Source organism: Paroedura picta, chromosome 1 (assembly GCF_049243985.1).
Source record: "Paroedura picta isolate Pp20150507F chromosome 1, Ppicta_v3.0, whole genome shotgun sequence".
NCBI classification, from domain to species: domain Eukaryota; kingdom Metazoa; phylum Chordata; class Lepidosauria; order Squamata; family Gekkonidae; genus Paroedura; species Paroedura picta.
Genome location: NC_135369.1, coordinates 157,702,173 through 157,727,603, shown reverse-complemented (window position 1 = coordinate 157,727,603; position 25,431 = coordinate 157,702,173). Strand labels below are relative to the sequence as shown.

Sequence of the window (25,431 nt, the reverse complement as noted above, 5' to 3'; positions counted from 1 at the left end):
GAAGCAAGAGGGAACCAAGTGTTCACATTCCATCAAGGGGGAGTGGGATATTGGCAACAAAGCTCCCCTTTGGTCCAGAGTAGAATTTATATGTTCAGGGACAGTCCTCTATCCTCACACTCAAGTTGACAGACAGCTGGCATGGGATTAGAAATCCCACAGGAGCCATGGTGTCAAACCCAGCTGTGTACACCAGAGCAGAGAAAGGCATAGTGTACTGGAAATGCAAGATCAAGGATATCCATCATAGAGTCCAGAGGGGAAATCCCAGGCACAACTGAGTTTTAGTACTGTGAAAAACCATCTCTTGGTACCAGCTGTAATGCCAATTGGCTATCTCACACAGCAACCTCCTCCTCAGTTTATGATATCCCTCTGTGCATTATGGGGGTTAATTCCTGCCATCTAATATTACTAGTAGTAAAGCCCATTGCGTTCTGTAATCTAGCGGTCCCCAACCTTCTTCTGGTCGGGGACCGCCTCCGGGGGTGGGGGAGAGCCAGCAGCCCGGCTGCCGCAGTTGCTCATAAACGCGCATGCCCAATTGCTGCGCATGCGCGTTTTGGCTCCCAGGTGGCGCTAACACGCATGCCCAGAGTTGCCGCGCATGCGCGTTTTGGCCACCAGGGGGCGCAAACGCACATGTGCGGCAGTTCCGCGCGTGCGCGTTTGTGTAGCTGCCGCGCCGGCTGCCGCACCGGCTGCCGCACCTGCCTCGCCTGCCTTGCCGGCTGCCGTGCCGGCCTCTTTCCCCCCCTCTCACTGCAGGGGGGGGAGGCAGGCGCGGCTGCTGGCGGCCCGGTATGATGGCCTTTGGGGACCCCTGCTGTAATCCAACAGGCGCTAGCTCATAGTTTGGTGTGAGTTTAGTGCCTCACTTGGAAGCGGGTAACCCTAAGAGGAGGTCTCTCTGTGCACAGCACTCTTAACCTTAGTCAGCACATCTAGAAAATGTGGAATTCCAGAATATGAACCTGCACCAATCTGGCAATCTTACCTCCTCTCTGCAATATTTTCTTGACCTGAAATAGGTCAGGGGGTTCTGTGGATGGTTAGGTGGATACGGAGGCATTATGCACTTTTGAGGCCCCACTTCCAAACCTCAAGGAATATTTCCAGACCAGGGGCAGCCAACCTCCAGGTGGGGCCTTGAGATCTCCTGGAATTGCTGTTTATCTCCAGACTATAAAGATCAGCTCCCCAGGCAAAAATGGTTGTTTTGGAGGGTGGACTCTGAGGCACTGTACTATTTTGAGGTCTCACCTCCAAGCCTCAAGGAATATTTCCAAGCCCAGGGCTAGCCAACCTCTAGGTGGGGTTTGGAGAGATCCTGAAATTACAGCTCATCACCAGACGATAAAGATCAGCTTCCCAGGCAGAAATGGCAGCTTTGGAGGGTGGACAGGGTTGTTGTGCCTCCGCAACAGCATCCAATTTCATCTGCACAACAACATTGTGCGGGAGGCCTCAGATGTTCAGAGTTGCAGAGAAGAGACAGGCATGGCTTGGCTGCATCTGCCCTCGAGCAGCAAGGCTGGCCACAGCAGTATTTTAAGTGGGAAGGGGCTTTTCTGTAGACTCCCTGTCAGCCATTGGTTCGGCAGAAGGGGAAGGCTTCCCCCCCTCAAAAGGAAATGATGCCCATGCCCTCAGCCTCCCCTGCGTTGCTCTCAGAAACGCATCCCTCCCCTCAGTCAGGGGCTATTAGAGAGTTTATGTGCGGAATCCTGAATGAGAGCAGCAATTGGCCCTGGGGGAGGGGACATTCCACCAATAGGAGTATTTGGAACCTTCAGCATGTTGACAGAAGTATGAATAACTCCTTATGTGTATTGATGAATTTCATTTCCTGGCATCCCCAGTTGGAGATATGGAGACTCCCACTTGGGTTTTGTGTACTTTAAGGGTTTTCAGCAGAAGAATGTTAGAAATATGTTTCAACAGTGTTTGTTCTCTTCCTTGGCTGTTTGCTTAATGTGCCCTTTCTCTTGCATACCTACCTTCAAGCTCCTTTGTCTGTATCTTATTTGAGATGAGAGAGATATAGCCCCATGCTGCATTGAATATATTCTGAGATAATAGTGTCCTGACGGGGGTTTATATAATATATATTAGACAGTGCTGTGGTTGGTGTCAGGCGTACATGGTATCCTAAACTGTATCAGCCTTGGAAGTACGGCAAGAGGGCAGCTGTATTTTCTTTTTCCTTGACTTGTCTGAGGATGTTTTTATTTATATCAGGGTGATGATGTAGTCTTGCTCTGGGCACAGGACACTGACAGGAAGCCTTAAGGCACCATCCAAGCCTTGATTTATCCCATACATGCTCATGAGGCTGCCTACACTGGTGTGGCACTGGCCAAGTATGCCATCACACCTGCAAATTTCAGCATGGCAATAGTCCTTGGGCTTCATTAATATTCTCTGCCATTCAGAGACATGACTTTGGTTGTTCTCTTAAGTTTCAGTTTTTGAGAATGGTGTGTGAGAAGAAATTCCTGCAGCTCTTACTATCAAAAGAACTGGAATTGCCAAGGCAGCTGTCATGTTGAAATGTGACAGAAGTGTCCAGGTTCCTCTCAGATATTAATTACAGAAAAATATTAGTTTCCACAGAATGTGGGATGTACAACATAACAGAAAACCTTAAGTTGGGGAATGAACTTTTCAGCATGCTCAGTGGTCTGCCTAGTTGAGGGACCAGTAAGGTGGTTTTGTCTTAACTTTCCAATCTGAAAAGTTCCCATGGTAGACTAAGCATAAATTGTAGCTCTTAGGTGGGAATCAATTGAAGGAAAGGAGCAAGAAAGGAAAGATATAAAAGGCAGGAGAAACAGTCAGCATAATTGGAATCAAAGCAGTTTCTAACTTTCTAGCACCACATCACAGAGAGGTTGGCCTAACCAGGTGATTCTTGACCTAGGAGACTTGCATAGGGCTTTCAGAGAAGCAAAAGTAGGATAGAAGTCATATGAGATTCCAGAAAGCCCATAAGAAGAGAAGGAGATTCTGTGACTGTTTTGACCTTCTTGGCTGGCTTAGAGGATGAGGCCTCTGCTTCTGCACAGAAGAGAAACATCTCTCACCTGGCACTTGTTCTTTACCACAGTTTATATATTTCATGGGTGCAGTAAGAAACCGAAAAAATATATATTTACTGAATTATCCATAAAGAAGATGTCCATGATATTAATAGGTAGTAGGTAGTTAGTAGAAAAAGAAACAATTGTTAGCACAGTTATTCCAAAAAAACTGTATTGCAGTGATTGCCTTATTATGTATTTTAACTGTTTAATATTTTAAATAGTTTAATCAGGTTTTATAACTGAGAAGAGACACACAGAAGTATTTATATATTATGTATTTCATAATTATAATATTGTACTAACTGTTTCTAATGTATGATCACTAAAAATCACGTACCAGACAGAGATAAATCTGTTCCAATTTTCTCCTTTCTCTTTAAAAAAAAAAAGTCTGTTAGGCCGTTCATGTACATATTTCTGGGGGGGGGGATAACATTTTTTGTGCACGTCTTGACATAAATATTACCAATAGAACTTTAACTAAAAGTCTCTTTCTTCATTATATCATACTGAATGTCTTCAGTACACCTTTTTGAATGTGCATGTTTAAGCATATGCAAGGTATCTCATGCCCTTTGTAACCAGACCAGATGCCAACATTCTCCCATCAATCTTCCCCCTACCTACCAACCACCTGTCTGTCTATCTCCTATCATGCCATGAAGCAGAGCATAAATTTCTCTAGCCAATCTTCTAGAAATATTCTGACAGGTTAAAGTGGAACCATTGGAGTGTGATGCCTTCTGCTCCTGTCCCTGCCTGGTGATTTGAAACGATACTATGGTTGCTAATATCAAACCCCTCTCCCCCCACCCCTACCCCCGGGAGTTCTAGAGCAGTGGTCCCCAACCTTTTTTAGGCTGGGGACCGGCAGGGCATTGGGCCGTGCCCGCAGGGACCGCGCCCGCGCGGGCCACGCCCACGCTTCGGGCCGCGCCCGGCCGCGCCCGCCGGCCGCACCCTCGAGCCGCGCCCGGCCGCACCCGCCGGCCGCACCCGCGAGCCGCGCCCGGCCGCGCCCGCCGGCCGCACCCGCGAGCCACGCCCGGCCGCGGCCGCTGGCCGCACCCGCAAGCCACGCCCGGCCGCGCCCGCGGATCGGGCCGCGCCGGCGCGGCCTGCACGGGCGCGGCCCGGCCCTGATTCCTTCTCCCCGCCCTCCCGCAGTAAGTAGCTTCCCGGGCCGCAAGCTTGCGGCCTGGGAAGTTTTTTACTGCGGGGGGGGGCGGGGAGAGGGAGCCGCGGCCCGGCGCCATGGCCTTTGCGGCCCGGCGCCGGGCCGCGGCCCGCAGTTTGGGGACCACTGTTCTAGAGTATTCATAACTTGGAAGCTGAAAGACATAGTGTTTCTGAAGTGACGGTCTGCCATCATCAATTCAGTTGTCCTAACGTCTCTGTAAAGAACTTTCTGTCCTTCTGTTCTTGCAGGATTGTGCATCACAAGAAAGCAAATCTGTAAGAATATGTGTTTACATTGATGCAAGTACAGTAGTTCTGTATCTTGAAGAGAAAGAGGCAATATTATTTTAGTGAAAAAAATGGCTGGGTGGGGGGAGAAGACAAAAAACGATTTTCACCGTCAGGAATAAGGACTTTTATTTTAAGTCAAGAAATTCAACTTGTACTGTGGCTTTGAATGCACTGGGTAGTCCTGGCTGAGCAATAGTGGAATAACAGTAGACAGATTCCTGTGGTTTTTACAGTGATGATGATGAACTGCAACAAAAGCCTTACAATTTTGGAGTGCTGTGAATGATAAATTGTAAGTACAGCTGATTTTATTAGAAGATAATACTGTTTATACATAGGATTTCATTGGCTGTGTTAAACACACATTTCTTAGGAAAAATATTCAAACTCTGAATAAAAAACAGTTGAGCAACTTATACTGTTTAGGAAAGGTTTATTTAACTCAAGGGAAAAATTCTGCAATATTTCTGGATTTCTAAGAAGTAAAGTCATTTCAGGACTTCATTATTCATCCTTCCAGACAAAACAGTTGCTTAACTTCAATGTGTGGTTCACTGTAAGGAACATTTTAATAAACTACATATTTGCACCAGAGCAAGTGAGATGAAGATCTCTATAACAAAACAAGCTGTGAATTGCATTTCTTTAAAAACAAACAAGACAAAGAAAAACAAAAACTTAACTGACTAGGGAGTGTTTAATGTTTTGGAATTCCTCTTATATGCTCTTCTAATATACTGTTGTACATTCCAGTCTCTCATTCATTGAGTAATTAATCAAGTTAGACTGAAAAGGAAAAGTTTCTGTGCTTTCTGCCATATTGCCTTCTTTTATGCATTTGAAAGAAGACTTTGTGTCTTTTGGTGAGCATTTACTTCATGCTTAGTAAGAGATTTTGCAATGATCTTTGTGATGAAAATGATGTCCGTTAGTACAATAGAACGCTGAAGTTTGGTGGTGAGCTAGATAAATTTTTCTGAGTAATACTTTTTTTGTTGTTCTGCTTCGTAACCTATAGCCTCAACAGTTATTTAATCATATGAAATATTTAAATATATATATTTTGGTGCTACTTTTGTTTGAATCTAAATGTTTGCCCTAGTAATACTCTGGGGAGAAAAGAGTAGAATTGCTTTGGGTGAGGTAAAATGTGTTCTGAATCTTGCTGAAATGGACTGCAATATGTATGACCCAGATGACCCAAACACCTGAGACCTAGGGGAGCTGTTGCCACCCTGAGTAGACAGTATTTCCCCGGTCAGACAGTGGTCAGATGCACAATATCAGGCAGCTTCATGTGTTCATGTGTTGTGATAAATCATTGTATTCTGTTGTGACTACCACAGTCATATGGGGGTCTGATCTTCTTGCTCCTCTGGCCTGGGAAGGTGACTACTGATGAATTCTGTTTTTGAAACAGAACAGAAAATCATCTGATGTGTAATTTGACCTGCTGGATTTCCAGCTTTTATTTTTGTCTAAGAGGACAGGACTGACAGATTCTCAAATAAGTCTTTTTTTTTTTTTGGTGTGTATGTATACATGTCTTGTTTTGTTGCCTTTTAATGTGTATTTGGAAAACTGTCCTCATCAATGTGTCACTTTAATTCCTTCCCACATTAATGTTGGTCTTGTTTGTGTATACTAATATTACTGATTGTTTCTTGTTTCAGCTATTTGTACAAGAATGAAATCCAGTCAATTGACAGGCAAGCATTTAAAGGACTTGCCTCTCTAGAACAACTGTAAGTGCCTTTTCTCTTCTGTGCTGTCATCTGCTTGGTTGCCTCAGAGGAGAAGTGCACGTTTTGGTCAACATTTCTGACCTGCATGCCTTGCATGTCTGCACGGAATGGGTTTTTAGTCCAATGTGGGTCGCACTCATTGGAACGTAGAAAACACGTTTGTCAAATTCTTTCAATGTTCATACTGTGTTTCTTGTTTACATTTCAAGAATCTCATCTCTCTTTATAATGACTTTGAAGAGCAGGCATGATTAAACACACATTGAATTGTGTGTATTAGGTTCCAGTTCTGCTAGAGTTGGGGTGATGTTAATATAATCTCTTTTAATCTCAACAAGGTAACTAAGGGCTATCAAAGCTGTGCACTTGATTACTTTGAAGTGTTCCATCTTTCCATTGGTTATACTTATGGCCTACTTTTAGCCTTAGGTCTCTTTTATAGCTACTATTTTAAGTTGCCAAATACCGGTTTAGGATTCCCCCCCCCCCCTGCCTATTATGGACTCTCAGTTTTTGTTTTGCTTTTTTAATATTATTTTTCATGTTGTTTTATGATATTATATTTTTGCTCCTTTTGGGGAGGGGCAGCAAATTCATTTTCTAAATAAATATCAGGTAGAAGACTTCCTGTGAAATGTGTACATGAAGTAAAATTTGTTTGGGGGTGGTCTTTCAAATGAGAAAAACCCTATGTGTTTTCTACATGATAAAGTCCCATAACAGGATGCCTTCAGTTAGCTTTTAGGGAAAATCAGACTCTTAGCACTTTAAAGTCTGTTATCCTTTAAGAAGCACATCATTTACTGAAAGGTTTCATGAAATGGGACTGAGTTTATTTAACACATTTTACACATATGCTAAATATGTTGTAGCTATACCTGATAATATCTGCTCATAACATGTTACAATAAGTCATAAAAGCTACACAGAGAATGCAAAGACATTTTAAAGTGCGTTGGACAGGTTGTGGGGAAATTACCTCACATAAAGCCATTGTTGGCTTACACCATGTCTTCATAGAAACACTTCAGAATAATGGGGTGGGGTGGAGGTAATCTGTATTTATGCACTATATACTTTGTTGGATTGGATGGGTCCTTGGATCCCAACTGTGGGCAGCAACCCCTTGTGATTTTTTTTGTAAGTAGGATATAATGAACATAGCCACTGCTGGAGGATGCTCTATCATTCAGTAATCATAGAGTATATTACATGTATTTAGTTGCCAACTATTGGTTGGGGCATTCCTGGAAATTTGAGTGTGGAACCTAGGGACGGGGGCCATAGCAGGATGTAATGAAATATATGTCCACCCTCCAAAGCAGCCATTTTCTTTCGGGAAACTATTCTCTCTAGCCTGGAGATCAGTTGTAATTCTGGGTGATCTCCAGGTCCCCCCTGGAGGACAGCAGGCCTATTGAAACATTGCAGTAACTGGATTTGAATTCACCAAGAACTCTTGCCAACAACTCTTGACACATGCTGTCAAACTACTAATGTTTGTATTTGTTGTTAAAAAATACAATTCTGAATAGTTGCATTCCAAATCTGCTACAGCTGCCTCAGGTTTTTGTAACTGCTTCAGAGGTAGCATTTCTAAAACTCTGTGGTAAAATTCTTTAGTGTAGTAAATAGATTGTTCCTTTGACTTAGTTGGCTAAGTATCTGTTATGCCTGTCAACATTTGTTTAAAGACAGCCTTGAGACTATCAATTCCATTACCTATGCTCTCTGATGGGATTCTGAACATTTTGCTCATAGTGATGCGTGGTTGTAGAAGAGAAGACCTATGTGTGACATTCTGTTGCAGTTAAATAAATATTTGTGTTGTTTTTATCCTGGGTTGTTGGGAGAACTCTGTCTTTTTAAAATTTGCATAATGAAGCTTTCAGATTGCATGTGTAGAATTTAAAAGGAGGAAAGGAATAAGATTTGCTCCTACATTTGAGGCGATAGGATAAAACAGGACAGACTCAGATAAATCAGAGCAAGAAAAAAAAGACCTATCCCTATGGCATTAAGCAACAATAAAGAATGTTTTCAAACAATGTCCTTTCTTGAATTTTCTTTTAGTTTATTTCATACCAAGGACGGCAGCAAGAACAGTTTTCCAGTACAATCAATTTTCTGCTATCTTTTCCTCAGTGACCTCCTGAATTGTAAACAATCAAAATTAATAAATAATCTTAAGTTTTGTTACAAGTGAAATAATTCATCCATATTCATACCATACCTCTCTTCTTTTAAGTACAATTAATCTCAGTATGTTTCACAATTTATACACACAAATACCAACAATCAAACTAAAATATTGTATTTTAACATCCAGCATATCCTTATCCATGGTTTCTCTATATATTTGTGAAACAGCCTGGGGGGTGGAACGTGTCCGGCTGTCCAAGTTGGAATAGGGCTAATCAGCGTGCAGCTGGCTGCACCCTGATTGGCCCTGCTCCTGCAGCTCATGCCCTCCGACCCTGGACTCTAGCCTCTTTGCTCTCAGACGCACCTCAGTGCCTAGAGCCAGCAGCAGGTAAAGGGAGAGGGCCCTGGGCAAAGAGTAGTGGTGGAGGGCCTGCTAATGAGGGCCTCCCAGCCTGCTAGGCTGGGCCTGTTAATTATGGCCTCCCGGCCTGCTAGGCTTGGCCTGCTAACAAGGGCCTGCTAAGCAGGGCCTGGTAATGACAGCCTGCTGACTGCCTGCTAAGGAGTTCTATCCTGGGCCTGCTAACGAGCTGGCCAGCCCCCCCCCCCACACACACACACACACACTTTATCTGGCTGCAGCTGCGGCCCAAAGCCACCTTAAGTTGTCTGGCCAGGGACCATGAGAGGGGACCCTTTCAAGGCCCGTTCTTAGGAACGAGCTTTGAAGCTCGTATCTTATATACAGTTGATTTATACTTTACCTCAATATAAGTAGTCATATAAATTGGTCAGCAGCTCAAAATGGTATGGAGATCCTGGTCAAAAAGGACAAAGTTCCAATTACTACATTCAAGTAGCTTTACTTTATAACCAGGTGTAAGATAAGAGAGATGGTGGATGTTTATATTACAATATTTTAGTTTGACTTTTGGTATTTGTGTTCATGGGTGATGAAACAAACATATTGAGAGTAATTGTACTTAAAAGAAAAGAGGTATTGTATGATTATGGGTGAATTATTTTACTTGTAACATTCTGGCTGACGTCCTTGGAATGAAATAAACAAAAAGAAAACTCAAGAAAGGGCATTGTTTGAAAACATCATTTATTTTTACACACATGTAATTTATATATACATTAAACTTCATTAATACATGCATATGCAATACATATACATAGGCAATGGTTATTTATTGATTCACAAATAGTATTGAGAACAATGCTTTTTATTGGAATAGTTTAGAACAAGGAAATAAAAAGAGGTGAAAAAGGGAAAGAAACTCAAATGGAGATCCTGTACCAGCAAATTTGTGAAGTGTGATAACACCCCTTATTGTAAAATTAATTCAATAGGGTATTCTGTTTCTAAGAGGATTTTGCCAGATCAAAAAGATAACACATTTTTGATCAATTGTTATGACGTATTTTATGAATATATTGATTTACGATCTAATCAGTGTTGAATTAAGAGTTCTCTAAAATATATAAAATGAAGACTGCAGGTGACAGTTTATTAAATGGAAAATTTCCTTATGGAAAAATAGGGAAATAATAAGTCTGTAAGAATAGCTGAAAACACTTCTCCCAGATACCTTGTTCTTGTGAAGGTGATAAAGTTGTTTAGTAAAATACTTGATGTATGAGTCCAAATGGCTATATGAAGAGGTATTCTGCAGACACAGATTTACCACGTGTTTGTTAATGAGACGTAGACCAAGATGTTAGACTGGAAACCTGATATTTTAAAATCTTTGACAGGTATCCCCGTTCAATGCCACTGCCAGGGGAAGATGGGAGGGGCGGCCAGCATTGATGTGATGTCACTTCCAGTTTTGTATCTGTAGTATCAATGTGGAATGATGAAGTCACTTCTGGTTTTGTGCTGGAAGTGGCATAGCATTGGCGCCAGTGCAACTGGACCCACCCCCTGCATCTACTGGAGTGGAGGTTGCCAACTCTAGCTGGTTATCTGTTAGGGGTTCTGATAAAGCTGTTCTGACCGAGCAATAACATCAGGGCTCTCTTAGCCTCACCCACCTCACAAGGTGTCCGTTGTGGGGAGAAGAAAGGAAAGGCAACTTTAAGCCGCGTTGAGCCTCCTTCGGGTAGAGAAAACCGGCATATAAGAACCAACTCTTCTTCAACTCTTCTTCTTAGCACTTGTAAGAACAGTGTTTCTACTTCAGTTATTACGATAAATGCACAAAAGTTATCTCCAGTCCTGTTACCAGATATTAAAGTGAAAATGCTAGGAAGAGAACCCTGAAATTGATAAAATGTAATCCCCAGATGGGGATTGCAGCAAAGAAATTAAACGTTTGCTCCTGGGGAGGAAAGCTATGGCAAATCTAGACAGCATCCTAAAAAGCAGAGACATCACCCTGCCAACAAAAGTGCATTTAGTCAAGGCTATGGTATTCCCAGTTGCAATGTATGGCTGTGAAAGTTGGACCATAAGGAAGGCCGAGCGTCAAAGAATCGAGGCTTTTGAACTCTTGTGCTGAAGAAGACTCTTGTGAGTCCCTTGGACTGCAAGGCGAACAAACCGGTCAGTCCTAGAGGGGATCAGCCCTGACTGCTCCTCAGAAGGCCAGATCCTGAAGATGAAACTCAAATACTTTGGCCACCTCATGAGAAGGTAGGACTCCCTGGATGGAGAAGAATTTAATGCTGGGAGTGATAGTTGCTCTTAACTATGGAGAGGCCCCTAGATTTACCACGCATTGGCCTCAGCCAAAGACCTGGCGGAATGACTCCATCTCATAGGCCCTGCAAAATTGTGAAAGCTCCTGCTGGGCCCTCACCTCTTCCGGGAGGTTATTCCACCAGGTCAGAAAAGGCCCTGACCCTGGTCGATACCAGGCAAACCCCCTTGAGAGCCAGGAACCACCAACACATTAGTATTCGCAGAGTGCAAGGCTCTGTGGGTAGCATAAAATGACAGGCTGTTCCTTAGGTATGTGGGTCCCAGACCACGAAGGGCCTTGAAGGTTAACACCAACACCTTGAACTTGATCTGGGCTGTAACTGACAACCAATGCAGCTGCCCCAGCACAAGCTGGATGTGGGCTTTCCAGGGCTCTGTGAGGACTCTAATGACTGCATTTTGCACCTATTGCAATTTCTGGGTCAAGGACAAGGGAAGGTCCACATAGATTGAGTTACAGAAGTCAATCCTGGGGGTGACCATCACATGGATCACCATGGCCAGGTGTTCCAGGGACAGGTAGGGTGCAAGTAGCTTCACCTGGCGAAGATGTAGGCTTATGTAAAAATCTTTTGAGCCTATGGCAAAGTCTGTTGTGTCCTTTCTGTCATACAAGACAGCCTTTCTAGTTGTCAGCATGTAGAGTGGGAGTTACCCTCATCAATGGCAATGGCCAAGTGGGACTGCTAGTCCTCCACTGGTGCTGCCAACAAGTTGCCGGGAGGCATTGGGTCCTGCAGAGCAGTGGTCCCCAACCTGCGGTCTGCGGCCTGGTGCCGGGCTGCGAAGGCCAGGGCACCGGGCCGCAGTTCCCTCTCCCCGCCCCCCCTGCAGTAAAAAACTTCCCAGGCCGCAAGCTTGCGGCCCGGGAAGCTTCTTACTGCGGGAGGGGGGAAGAGGGAATCAGGGCCGCGCCGAAAGTGCCGCGCTTGCGCAATTTCGGCCGTGCAGCGCGCATGTGCGCATGCACGGCCCAGCCGCACATGCGCAATGCGCGGCCGTGGCCGTCACCCTGCCGGTCCCCAGCCGAAAAAAGGTTGGGGACCACTGCTGCAGAGCATTCAGGAATCCAATCAGATCCATATGTCTAAAATATCTCGTTGTTCAAACAGGGCAGGGTGGTGTCTGAATCCGGGTCTGTTATATTGGGAGCCCTAAGTTTGGAGCAATGGCAGCTTTAAATGTTTAAGATAAACATTGGCTAAGCATCACCAGAAGCTCCTATCTTATGGTTGCCAACTTCAGCTTGGAATATTCCTGGAGGTTTGGGGAGAAACCTCACTGAAGTATAATGTCTCTTTCACACCATCCAGATCAGTTGTAATTCTGGGAGATCTTCAGCCCTTGACTGGAGGGTGACAAACCTAACCAACCATCATTTTCCCTTTGATCTCATTGTGAAAGTAAGCAAGAACCAATTTGTCACTTCTCACTGGGGTGCTTCTCACAGCCAGAAATGAAAGATTGCTTCAGAAATCTTCATGTAGCAGGGAACCCAGGTTCATTGTGGTGCACATGTTTTCAAGCTTTTACTGATTAGATCTCTAAGATCTCTGGGCACCAGTAGCCCCCTTGGCCCTGATACCTACCTTGTGCGGCTCACTCTGCAACCTATTTCACACAAAGACATTCCACTAGAAAATGTAAGCTTCAGATGGCCAGACTATCATAATTATTACAATAGCCAGAGGCACAGGTTGATCATCTTAAACCTCCAAGGAAGAGATTTTTATCAGAGATTTTAAAGCAGGATCTGTGGTATTGACATATATTTAATCCAATTAGTTATTGGTCCAAGTATTTCTAGCTTATCTTTCTTCATGGCCTTGGTCCCTCATATCTACAGAAACTCTACTCCTATGATCTGCTTTTACAATTTTGCTCATCTGGGTAGGGCCTTCTGCAGGTGGTGGTGGTGGTGGTGGTGGTGGTGGTGGTGGTGGTGGTAGTGGTGGAAAATGTCATAGTCACAGCTGATTTATGGTGACTCCTTAGGCTTTTCAAGGCAAGAGACATTCAGAGGTGGTTTGCCATTGCCTCTATCTGCATAGCAACCCTAGACTTTCTTGGTGATTGTCTGACCCTGCCTAACTTCCAAGATCTGATGAGATTGGGCTAGCCCTGGCTGTCAAGTCAGAGCTTCTGAAGGTACCACCCTGAAAATGGACAAACGCAACAGCAGCCCATACATGTATATTCCACACCCCACCCTATGTAAAGGCCTGCTTGACAAGGTCAGGATGGCTGCGACTTCTCTGGCTTTCTGCAAAATGTGCAAAACTGGATTATTTAGGAAGTCATTTTTTTCACAGGTAATAGGGATATACTGAAACAACATGGTTCAGAAAAATGCTTTGGTAAAGGAGAAAGGTAGACTATATTACTGTGTATCATCCATACTAGCTATTGCTATAGAAATGGTCCTACAATGTATTTTCTGCATCGTTTAATGTATTGTACTAATGGTGATGCTTTGCCCCAGGTTTTTTCAACTCTTTCAGATTTCTGCTTGATATTATTGCAAGGCAAATTTTTATTGCCTTTATTTCATGTCCCAACCTGTTAATTGTTTTTATTTACACTATGTAATCTGCAGTGAGTCTCAGTAAGAAAGGCAGATTATAAATAACATATATTTTAGGAGCTTTAAAAAAGAAGCATATACTGCTTTTATTTTCCAATGAATTTGCATATCATTAATTTATAGAAAAAACCTATATATGTTTACTTAGGAATCAAAATCACTGCTTTCACTGGGATAGCTTTACAGCTTTTATTCCTAGTATTTATGGATGGTACCATGTTGTTAGTAACATGAGATAAAATCTGGTGAATTTAAATGCATGACCAGATTAAGAAAAAAACAACTCTGTTTTATAAACAAAGTCACATGCTATCTAATGAACATATTTTACTCGATACAAATACATTAAGTGTTGTAGAGATATGTACTATTTAATCTTTAACAAATAAAAATATTTCCCCATAAATACTTATCTTAAATTGATAGATGATCAGTAATTGTAGTCTTTTCATTAAATTTCTTCTATTCCCCAGGGATCAGAGAATTTATGCTACCATGTATATATCCTGTCTGAAATGGAAGTTCCAGGGTTTTTTGTTATTTTTGAATTTTGGCTGTTGCTTTTCACATAGAGATTGGAAAACCAGACTTGAAGTGATTTTTGCATGATTTTTTTCTTTTAAAGTGCTCTTTCTGTGTTATATATATTTTTTCTAACACTTTTACAGGTATCTGCACTTTAATCAGATTGAAACCTTGGAACCAGAATCATTTACCCATCTGCCCAAACTTGAAAGATTGTAAGTTGTTTTTTAATTTAAACCCTCTTAAACTGCTCTTGGCAGATTTTTGGGGTGCCAGGCAATTTGATTATTCTAAGGTCCATATAAACAGTGGGAAGTCCCCATAATGATACTTTTTAGTCCAAAACACAGGAACTAATAGGATCAGTGTAGATGGTAACTGTAGAACTGTCATGTTCTATGTAAACGTTCTAAAATGTTTTATGTAAACCACCCAGCGTCGTAGGGAAGGGCGATATAAAAATCTAAATAAATAAATAAAATAAATAAATAAAGTACAAAATGGTGGCTGTGGATCAATCCATCATGCTGTTTGGTACCTTCTTTTTTTTTGGTAAACCAGTCACTGGGTATTTGGACCAGCATTTTAGTAGGCTGGGTAGTATGTAGAAATGACATTATAACGCTGCAATTACACGAGGGAAAGCTCCAATAGGTAAATATGCATAGGGCTTAGCTTTGTATCTCCATTCATTATATATTTACAGTGCCATCCTAAGCAATGTCACATTTTAAAAGCTACAATAGGATGGTGCTGTTAATCTGCAAGAGCGTCTTGTGTGCCTATCTATCAGGAGGACTTTAGGTCCCTTTTTAAACATATATAGTTGTGTGTAGCATGAATAATAGTTTGTTCATTGTTGTGCCTTCTGTGCACTTGGGGTCTGCTTCTTGGATGCCTGACACAGAAGACAAATTTCCAAAGCTTAGAAGATTCTAGAGCCTGGGAGCACTCCCCCCCCTCCCCTCCATCTCATGCCCAGTGTTTTCCACCTGATCAATCATGTGACAGAGGTGGGGTACCACAGTATTTTTGGCAATGAAATTTTAAAAGTTTCTAAAAGATTTGCTCAATTTTTCTCCTCTGCTCTTCCAGTTCTGAGATAGTGTTTGTCTTCGGATTTGGCAAGGCTTATGTAGGCTTATGTAAAAACCTTTTGAGCCTATGGCAAAGTCTGTTGTGTCCTTTCTGTCATACAAGACAGCCTTTCTAGTTGTCAGCATGTAGAGTGGGAGTTACCCTCAGTAGTGACTCCTCCATTCAAAAAATTCCTTGCAGACAAAGTGATTCTGTGACCTAGCCTACTTTTTAGCAAAAATAGTCTGGTTCCACTTAACTCAGGACATCACTCTTCTGGTTTTCTTCTGCTCTCCAGCCGCCACATTATATTACACGCCCTTGATGTTAGGGGTAAATCAAGGGTAAATCAGCTCAGACATCGTCCAGATTTGTAGTTGCTATTAAAATAGCTAACAATCAGGTGTGCCATGTCTGATTCCACTGAAAGTTCACTCCATAAGAGTCCAGGCCTCTTAAACAGCCGTCTTCACTAGGCTTTTGTTTGGTGACATCTGCAAAATAGTGACCTAGTCAATGCCCTCGATGATAATCAAACACTATTCCATTAATATAGACTCAAAAAATGAGTCGGCTGTGTGAAAAGCAATGCTGTAATCAGTCTTTTGATGATCAGCACCCATGGACCTACTCAATAAATGAGCTTGCTACGCTCCCATGTGGGACTGCACAGAAGTCACGATGATGAAAACAGTGTCACACTTACCTATAACTGTTGTTCATCAAGTGGTCTTTTGTGTAGGCACAGATCCCTCCCTCCTTTCCCTTCTGTAAGGTTTGACTCTTTGACTCATCATGGCAGTGAACGAAAAATGGAGGGAATGGTATTCCCCCTACCCTCACAAGAAGGTAAGAAGAACTTTGCTGAATCAGGCCAATATCTAGTGCAGGTTTCTGTTTCACACAGTGGTCAACAAGCTTATCTGTGCAGCTAACAGCAGGGCATAGAGGCTAAGGCCTCCTGATGTTACTCCCTGACTCTGGGATTCAGATGCTTAGTACTCAGTCAGGTTCTGTCATGTGTTCAATCAGGTGGAAAATGCTAGGGGTGACACGGAGGGGAGGGGGCAGCAGTCCTAGGCTCTAGAATCTTCTAAGCTTTGGGCATTCATCCTCTGCAGCAGGCCTGTGAGTGTGCAAACCTGTTTTTTGCCCGGGCACAAGAGCACTTGGTGAATAACAGCAACAGGTAAGTGCAAAACTGTTTTCAGTCAGTCAGTCTTCCTTATGGTCCATATGCTATTCAGAAGAAATCAGATTAAAAACCCTATTAGAATCTCACTATACATAATTTCTCCTAATATATCTAACAGTTTAAAGGTTACAATCTGAATAAATTATGCATGGAATGTTCTTGACCTGTATTTTCATAAGAGTTTGTTTTAAAAAGAAATAAAGAGGGAAAATATTAGCATGTATGTGGAGAGGGGAGCCTAATAAAAAAAAGAAGCCTTTATTTATAAATTCAATATTTCCACAGATTTTTACATAACAACAGAATATCACATTTAACTCCTGGAACATTTAGTCATTTGGAATCTATGAAAAGACTGTAAGTAAGATCCCCTTCCCCTCCTAAAATGTGCGTTTCAATTGTTACCCCACTTTGCTTTGCAATTTTTATACTATTACAAGTGAGGGACCTGCAAAGATTTGTGGGGCATTCCAGTTACCCTCCCCCACTATTTCCCTTTCCTGCCAACTCCCATGGCCTCTCCCTTTCCCATGCATCCTTTTCCCCTTCCCACTCATATGCCAACTCACCTTTATCTGTTCTTCTGCCTTCAACTTTCCTCCTTCCCTCCTCCTGGTAGCCTTTCCCTGGGAAGTCTCTTGCACAGATATGTGGTGCTGGCTGAGCAGGATTCAGTTGTGCAGTGGGAAGTCCCCTGTATTCCCTTCCCCACACTATCTCCTCTTTTGCTCCTCATATACTCACCTTTCCCTGCTTTCCTTCGTATTAATACAAGGGCACAAAAGCCAAGTGGCAAAAACTACTGGGTTGACCAACAGCTTTTCTACTAATAAAAACTGAAGGAAGGACCCCCTCTTTTGGCAGTCCATTCTGTGATCATGGGACCTGCATGTATAAAAACAATGTGTACCATTCTCCTGTAGTATGGAAAATTCAGCAAGACTGGGTTTAAAAAGCTGTCTGGATCCAACCCATTGTATTTGTGCCCTGTTCAGTTCTTCAAACATGCCACAAAGGATAATAAAATGATGAAAGGAATCTGTACACAAAGCAGTCAGTAGGAAACAAGATTAAAGAAGCTATGATTGTTTAGTCTGCAGAAAGAAGGTTGTAATCTTCAAGATAACATCAGAAAACTGAGGATTACATTTTAGCCTCCTACAGATACAGCAGTTCTCTGAAGACAGCCATGGAAGAGTTCAGACCAACAGTTTGCATTGATTCCTGTTAACATTTTTATGAGTGCAATCAATACAGGATGTGTGGGATTACTAAAGTACTAGCACTATGAGTTGCAATGTCAGTTCTACCAAGACCACCATGCTTCATTGCACTGGAAGGAAACTACACTACAAGGAAACAATACCAGAAAAGGGAACAAAGATAAAGAAGCTACAGTTATGCTTACTATGTCAAAAGGTTAAGTTACAGTATTTGCTGGCGTATAAGACTACTTTTCCCCCCTGAAAAGCATGCCTCCAAGTGGGGGGGTTGTCCTATAGGCCGGGTGCACTTCAGTTGGGATAGACATAGCTGCCCATAGTACTGTAATGTAATGTAACAAACTCTATATTTTGAGTGGAAATGTTGGGGGGTCGTCTTATACGCCAAGTCGTCTTATACGCCGGCAAATACAGTACTTAAATCTGGAGACTGAGGTCATGGCCGGACAAGATATATCTTTCTACAAACCTGAGGAAAATTCCAGCTTAACAGAGAAATCTGAAATCTTACATATGGGATGTTTAAATAAAAAACAACTCGAAATGATAAAAGGAATGCCTGTGGTTTTAGGAAACAGATGCTCTCAGTAGTCATTGCAAGGCAACCGAAACAGGACTGCTATCCTTCAAGCTTTGTTTTTTGTTGGTAAAAAGTAAAGTATGTGACCAGTCTTTTCCCAAGTTGTTCTGGCTCTTGAAGGAGGACTCATTTGAAGCAGGCCTGAAAGCTACCACCATGTGACTTGCTACAACACTGCTTGCATGACCCTTCCAGGTAGGCTGCTGGCTACAGTTCAACAGCAGTCACTCCACAAAATCCAGTGTGGTGTAGTAATTTGAGGTTTAGACTAGGATCTGGGTGATCCAGGATTGAATATTTATTTATTTGTTCAGTTTATATATCGCCCTCCCAGCAAGCTGGCTCAGGGTGGTGTACAACAATCGTAATCAATACAACAAAATAATTTATTGAATTAAAATTTGAATAACAGCATTTATTTTAAAAAACAGTTAAAACCACATCTGCATCTAACAATTTTCACTATAACTCGAATACAGTCTTCAAGTCTCTAGATCTTCTCTGGTTTAGGGTGTTTTCATGTGTGGGGGCTTAGATGTTAAAGATTTGGACCCAATCAAAAGCTTTGCAGAAGAGCTCCATCTTCTAGGCCCTGCAGAACTGAGCAAGCTCGATCAGGGCCCAGATCTCTTTTGGGATCTCATCCTACCAAATGGGGGTCAGGATTGAAAATATCCTGGCCCTAGTTGAGGCCAGACATACTTCTTTGGGGCCAGGGACCACCAACTGGTTGGTATTTGCAGAGGGAAGTGATCTTCGGGAGACATAGGCAGAGAGGCGATCCCTCATGTACACTGGGCCCAGAGTGCAAATGGCCTTAAGGGTAAGTACCTTAAACCTTATCCAGAATTCAACCAGAAGCCAGGGCAGCTCCTAAAGCACACTCTGGATATAGGCCCTTCACGATGTTCCTGTGAGGACCCAGGCTGCTGCATTCTGGACCAAATGTAGTTTCTGGTTAAGTGTAGGCTGTGTAGAGTTAGAGTAATCCAATGTAGAGATAACTGTTGGATGGATCACTGTGACTAGGTGCTTTGCCACCAAGTAGGGTGCTAGGAGTTTGGCTTGGCAGCAGCGGTAAAATGCCAGCCGTGCTACTCTTGTGATCTGCATCGTAAGCTGTATACCCATCCAGGCAGGGTTGATGCACTTCCTCACATGGTCCTTTCCTACCCAGCCACAGGACCTGTCATTGATCCATCTTATCACTGCTTCCAGGCATCTGGCGAATGATTCTAGGGATGAATCTGGGCAGCCAATCATTATGAGCTGGGGTGTCATCAGCATATTGACTGTGGATAAGCTGTAGTTTCTAGTTAGGGGGTAAGGATAGGCCTATGTACAGTTACCGTAGACCATCACATGGAACACTGTGGCTAGGTGGTCTGGGGTCAGGTAGGGTACTAGTAACCCAAACCCCCAGACAAGCTGGGCTAGAGGGCACATAAAAGATGTTAAATGAAGGACAGGACAAAATGGCACCTATGGTACTCCAAAAGGAGTACCATAGAATGACCCTCCAACTTGACACACCCTCTCTGGTCACCTGGATTTGTGTCGTAACACCAAGACTAGACCGTTATAATGTACTCTGCGTAGTTCTTCCCTCGAACAGCTCAGTTATTATCTGGAGCTAAGCAGAGCATGCATAATACTCATATCCTATCATGGCTGTCCATCAGTTACCATACTTGATTCCAGATATTGGCTAACACTTACAAAGCCCTTTGTGGCTTTGTTTCATCATGTCTGCAGGACCATTTGTCTCCCTATGCTCTGCCACAGTCACTTCACTCATCTGAGCAGGGCCTTCTGCAGGTACTAGCCTGCAGATGGGCAAAATCACTGTGATGGACAGGGTAGGTTCTGCCTCTCCCTAAGATCAACTAATGACGGCTGGCACAAAGTTAGGGAGAGAAAATTAGGAAACAGCAATTAAGAACTGCAGATAGGAATTGGCGGCTAGAGAGCTGAGAAGAAAGGTGTCTAATTGAGTGAAACTGTAGAAAAAGAGTAGCTTAGATTGGGCTGCAACTAATGGATTTGTACTCAAAGGATGCCAATTTAGTGAATAGAAAAACAGTTCAAAAGTTCAATGGAAGCAAAACATTTTAACATTTGTTGTTGTTGTTAGTTGCGAAGTTGTGTCTGACCCATCGCAACCCCATGAACAATGATCCTCCAGGCCTTCCTGTCCTCTACCATTCCCCGGAGTCCATTTTAACACATATATATGCTAACATATATATACTAGCAAGAAAGCCCATTGCAAACAGGAATGCAATGGGCGCTAGGACTCAGGGTACACCGAGAGGTGCAGGTCTCTCTCTGTGTGTCTCTCTCTCTTTCTCACTGCGTGTCTGTCGGTGTGCCTTGCAGCAGGAGGCATAGCTGGCAATGAGGGCTGGTTTGTAGGAGCGAAGGAGGGCTGGCGTGCAGCTCTCTCTGTCTCTGTCTCCTTCCGTCTCTGCAGGGGCGACTCTTATCAGTATCTCTGTCAGCAGCTTGGGGCAGCTCTTTCTGTGTCTCTTTCTACCTCCCTTGCAGCAGAAGCGATAGGAGGGAATGAGGGCTTGTGTTTGGTCTGGCAGGGTTCTGTGTGTCTCTCTCTGTCTCTGGCATGTCTGAGAGGAATGTAGCTAGTGTCCAGGGAGGGAGGGAAGGAGCTGTAGGGGCAGGGCCAATCAAGGTGCAGCCAGCATTGCTGGCTGCACTCTGATTGGCCCTATTCCAACTTGGACAGCTGGACATGTTCCATCCCCCAGGCTGTTTCACAAATATATAGAGGAACCATGGATAAGGATGTTAACTTCTTATTTTGATTAACCCCATGGACTGTGTGTCTCTAGGAAAGAAACACCACACAAAGATACATGTGAATATCTTAGTCTTTATATGTATTATAGGGTGTGAATAAATGGTGGCAGCATATGAATAACAGGGAGAGCCTGTTATTAAAGGGCTACCCTATCTGTTGATGTCTCTGTGAGTGAGAGAGAGGACCTGTGATGGAAATGGCCAAGGCATCCTGTATATGTTAAAAGAGAAAAAAAGGGTAACTTCTGATGCCCTGACTTACTTGTAACCTTGAACCTGAGAAAGGGTTTAGACTAGAGGGTGGTAGGTGTCCCTGTGTGAATGGGAAAGGGGCATGACATTCATCAACCACGGATCCATTTGCATCCTCTGTTGTACCCCCATCTCATGAAATGGCCTTCTCTTTGAGGTCAGAAAGGCTCCTATTTCTCTGGCTTTTTGCAGTTTAAGGAAAATGGAATGATAAATGAAGGCTTTCGTATGCAAGCGATTAAGGCTGATCTATAATGAAATGGCTCAGAAAAAATGCTTTGGTAAAGGCATAGGGACTGTGAATTATGTCCCTATATATTGTCTGTTGCTGTAAGTATGTTTCCCCTCTGTAATTTCTGCATCATTTTGTATGTTTAAATACTATTGGGTTTTTTTTTCTGTTTCAGATTTCTGTTTGTTTTCAGGTTTCTACATTCCAAACTGTTGTAGCATTGTCCCATCCTGTCGTTTTTATTTGACATGCTATGTTATCTACCATGAGTCTCAGAGTGAAAAGTAGTCTATAAATAATGTAAATAAAAATAGTCAATAATATTTTAAGAGGTTATTTGATCTTTTGCTATGTTTTTATTAATCAAGCTTACATAGTTTCTTAATTTATCATGCTGTCATTTATCATAATGTCATATTATTTTCCTGTTAATTTGTGTCATTGATGATTATTGGGTCCCCCCCCTGTTGTGCCATTTCATGAGCAAAATTTATGCAAGCATATGTATATAGATAGGATTATTTAAAAATATTCAGATTCTCTCAGGTGACTGAATGTTTTCAACTGTCAATAACTTATGTGTTCCACAAAGGTAATAATACTTTGTGCAGATATACTAGGGTTTGTTTTTAGATCCTACATTTAATTCATATAAATACTGCTTCATACAGAAATTGGGACAGAGTCACAGTTGATATCTCACTAGTACCAGTTAAGTTAGTATTTCTAGACCTGCCTTTCTCATCTTTTTTTACCATTAATAAAATCCTGAAACATTCTTCAGACTCTGGTTTCTCGAAGTGGCACAATCACACAGAATATGATTGGGAAGCATAGCTGTGTATATGGCCAACCGAGGCCCGTTTCCCTTCCCACACCCCCGAGGCCCATCGGGGGGTTATCATAACCATATATGGTCATATCACTTGATAAATGTTTAAGAAATTTTTAAAAAATATAAAACATTTGCAATCTTAAAAGGCCCGATAATTTCATTATTTATATGCATCCTATGAGTAATTGAAATTCTTTTTAATCACTATGACAATTTAATAACAATGTCATTAACAGTGATAGTTTCTTTTTTGCCTAGGCGTCTGGATTCAAATGCACTTCATTGTGACTGTGAAATACTTTGGCTGGCAGACTTATTGAAGACATATGCTGAGTCTGGTAATGCCCAAGCTGCAGCTACTTGTGAATATCCAAGGAGGATCCAGGGAAGATCAGTAGCCACGATAACCCCAGAAGAACTCAACTGTGGTGAGATTATTTGTTAGAGATGGAAATCCACCTCCTTCCATATTTTCATTATGTGTGTGTGTGTTTCTGTGGGAACTTAATGGGAAGCACATTTAATATTAAATTGTACTTAATACTGATAAAGCATTTAATATTTTCTTTGGGATTTCTTTCTCTTTTTCTGCTGGCTTCTGTTCCTGTATTTTGCAGTGTGAAGGTATGTGAGGCAATCAACTCTAAAATCATGTAATAACCATAACAGTTGTCTCCTTTGGCTTGACAAAAAAACCCTAGACGAATACTCCAACTATAATACCAGCATTCTTTATCCAATATGTTTATTTACAGCCATTTAGACCAGTATAACAATTAGTATCACAGTTGAAAAATGGACAATGTTTCAATTCAACAATGTAAAATATATAATATATCTAGAAAGTTTGGAAACTATTCCAGTATTCTTTATCTTATTTTCATGTGCTGCCAGGCAACTAGTAAATGTACAAAATAGAGATTCTGGGCAACCTGCCAGAGATTCATATGTACTGCTCTATGAGCAGGCATGCTTACAACAATGGGGCTAAAATTAAAACCACTGAGGAAAATGCAAGATACTTTACAGCAGTCCTACATGACCTTTGACCTACCAAGCAAAATGTATTTTATCAGTTACATCATGTACTTGGACCACCAGAGATCTAAAATCCTGGTTTTGCTACATGCATGAAACTCAGAAACCTGGATTTTGTCAACCTTCTGGCAGGTTGCTATATGTCCTTCATGTCTTCATCGGGTTTCTTTAAAAAAAAAATCCTTACAGATGTTATTAATAGTAATTGGATCCTGCATAAATGGTGCTGAAGGACTTCAGACTTTGTACACTTTCAAATAGGTGCTTCCCACACATATGTTGTTTGAGAGGAGAAAATGTTAGCAGCTGTCAATTTGCATTACTTGATGAATGATGTCCGTTGCTTATCATGCAGTATTTTGTATTATAGACTCACTTATATGACAGGTTCCCTGGAGGCAACATTAAAGAAATTCTGAATCAATAAATTTGCTCAATGTAAATCAAAATATTTTTAATGGTATGTTTTATGTCTGTTGCTATAGTCTGAACTTCATTTTTAAAGCCAGCTTATATAGGTAATAGTTTTGTATGCTTTATGACAAAACAGAGACAAAATAACCAGAATTCATTTTAAAATCAAAATTATAAAACTTTTTTTCTTTTAATGTGATTTGTTGATGGCACAGAGAGGCCAAGAATTACATCAGAGCCTCAGGATGTGGATGTTACCTCAGGGAATACTGTTTACTTCACTTGCAGAGCGGAAGGCAATCCCAAACCAGAAATTATTTGGCTTCGGAACAAGTAAGATGGCTTTAAAAAAATGGTCTTTTACTCTTTAGACTCAGACTAGTGAAAATGTTTTTGGACAGTCTTCAGGTTTCAAGAGCTGTTCATATGCATGCTTACTTTTATATTCCCGATGGAAAATAGAGTTTTAAAAGAGTAACGCAGCTTATTTCAACACAAACTTTCATGAATCACAACTCTTTTCACTAGATTCATGGAGTATTTATCCATTAGGCTGATAAATTTATATTCGCATTAGAAGGGGGTATGTTTCAGAGAGAGAGAGACAATAAAACAAGGTCAACTCTGGACAGTAATGTGCATGAAACACACACACAACATTGTAAAAAAAACGACTGTGTTCATATTTGTTAGTAATAATCAATATACTGTTAATTTACTTCAATGGAAATATGAAGTATACTTGTAAGTTAAAAGTTGTACTACTTCAGATGTTTGTTTTTTAGCAACGAGCTTAGTATGAAAGCAGATTCCCGTTTAAATTTGCTTGATGATGGCACCCTGATGATTCAGAATACACAAGAAACCGACCAAGGGATTTACCAGTGCATGGCAAAGAATGTGGCTGGCGAAGTGAAAACTCAAGAAGTCACTCTGCGCTACTTTGGCTCACCAGGTATGCAGATTTCTGTCAATGCCAAAATTTATGGGAGAGGACTGCTCCTGGTTCCATGCCACTTGCTGAAGTTGTAAAACAGCATTATATTTATAGTATGTCTAATGCAAATATAGAACAAAGGTGATCAAAGTATATGAAGAAGCCTGACAAAGGTCTTCATTGTAAATATATTTACAAGTAGGAATGGGCATGAACTGAAAAATTCTAGCTTGGGGGTTGAGAGTCAGGGTGTTCCCAAACCAAGCCCCACAACCCCCCTTCCCCAAAATGAACCGGTCCAGTTAAAAGCAGGGGAAAGCAAAGGGGGAATGGTGAAATAGCTTGCAGCTATCTCTGTCAGTTGTGAGGCCCATGGAAAGGGGGGCGGTTTAAATGGCTCAGAGCCCAATTGAAGAAGTCACTAAATTTAAGTACTTGGGGTGGTTTTATAAGCTTCAGAGTCAGGATTGAACATTGTGAGTATGCTGCTGAGATAGGCTGGAAGTCTGCTAATACCATAATTTTTTCCTATTAATGGTGGGTTCTTTGTACCTGTAGCCCTGAAA

The 25,431-nt window shown here is 42.0% G+C and overlaps 1 protein-coding gene across 4 annotated transcripts in view; it reads left to right on the top strand.

Moving 5' to 3' along the window:
- The window catches only part of PXDN (peroxidasin), a 99,042-nt gene that overhangs the window by 35,309 nt on the left and 38,302 nt on the right, over positions 1–25,431 (top strand). For all 4 annotated transcript variants that reach the window (XR_013226497.1, XR_013226498.1, XM_077309873.1 and 1 more), the window contains exons 4-9: positions 6,230–6,301; positions 14,409–14,480; positions 16,823–16,894; positions 22,735–22,904; positions 24,144–24,261; positions 24,714–24,883. Coding sequence is in view for 2 of the 4 variants with exons in the window: in XM_077309873.1 (XP_077165988.1) it covers positions 6,230–6,301; positions 14,409–14,480; positions 16,823–16,894; positions 22,735–22,904; positions 24,144–24,261; positions 24,714–24,883 (674 nt within the window). In the remaining 2 variants the exon portion in view is untranslated. The remainder of the gene's footprint in view (positions 1–6,229; positions 6,302–14,408; positions 14,481–16,822; positions 16,895–22,734; positions 22,905–24,143; positions 24,262–24,713; positions 24,884–25,431) is intronic.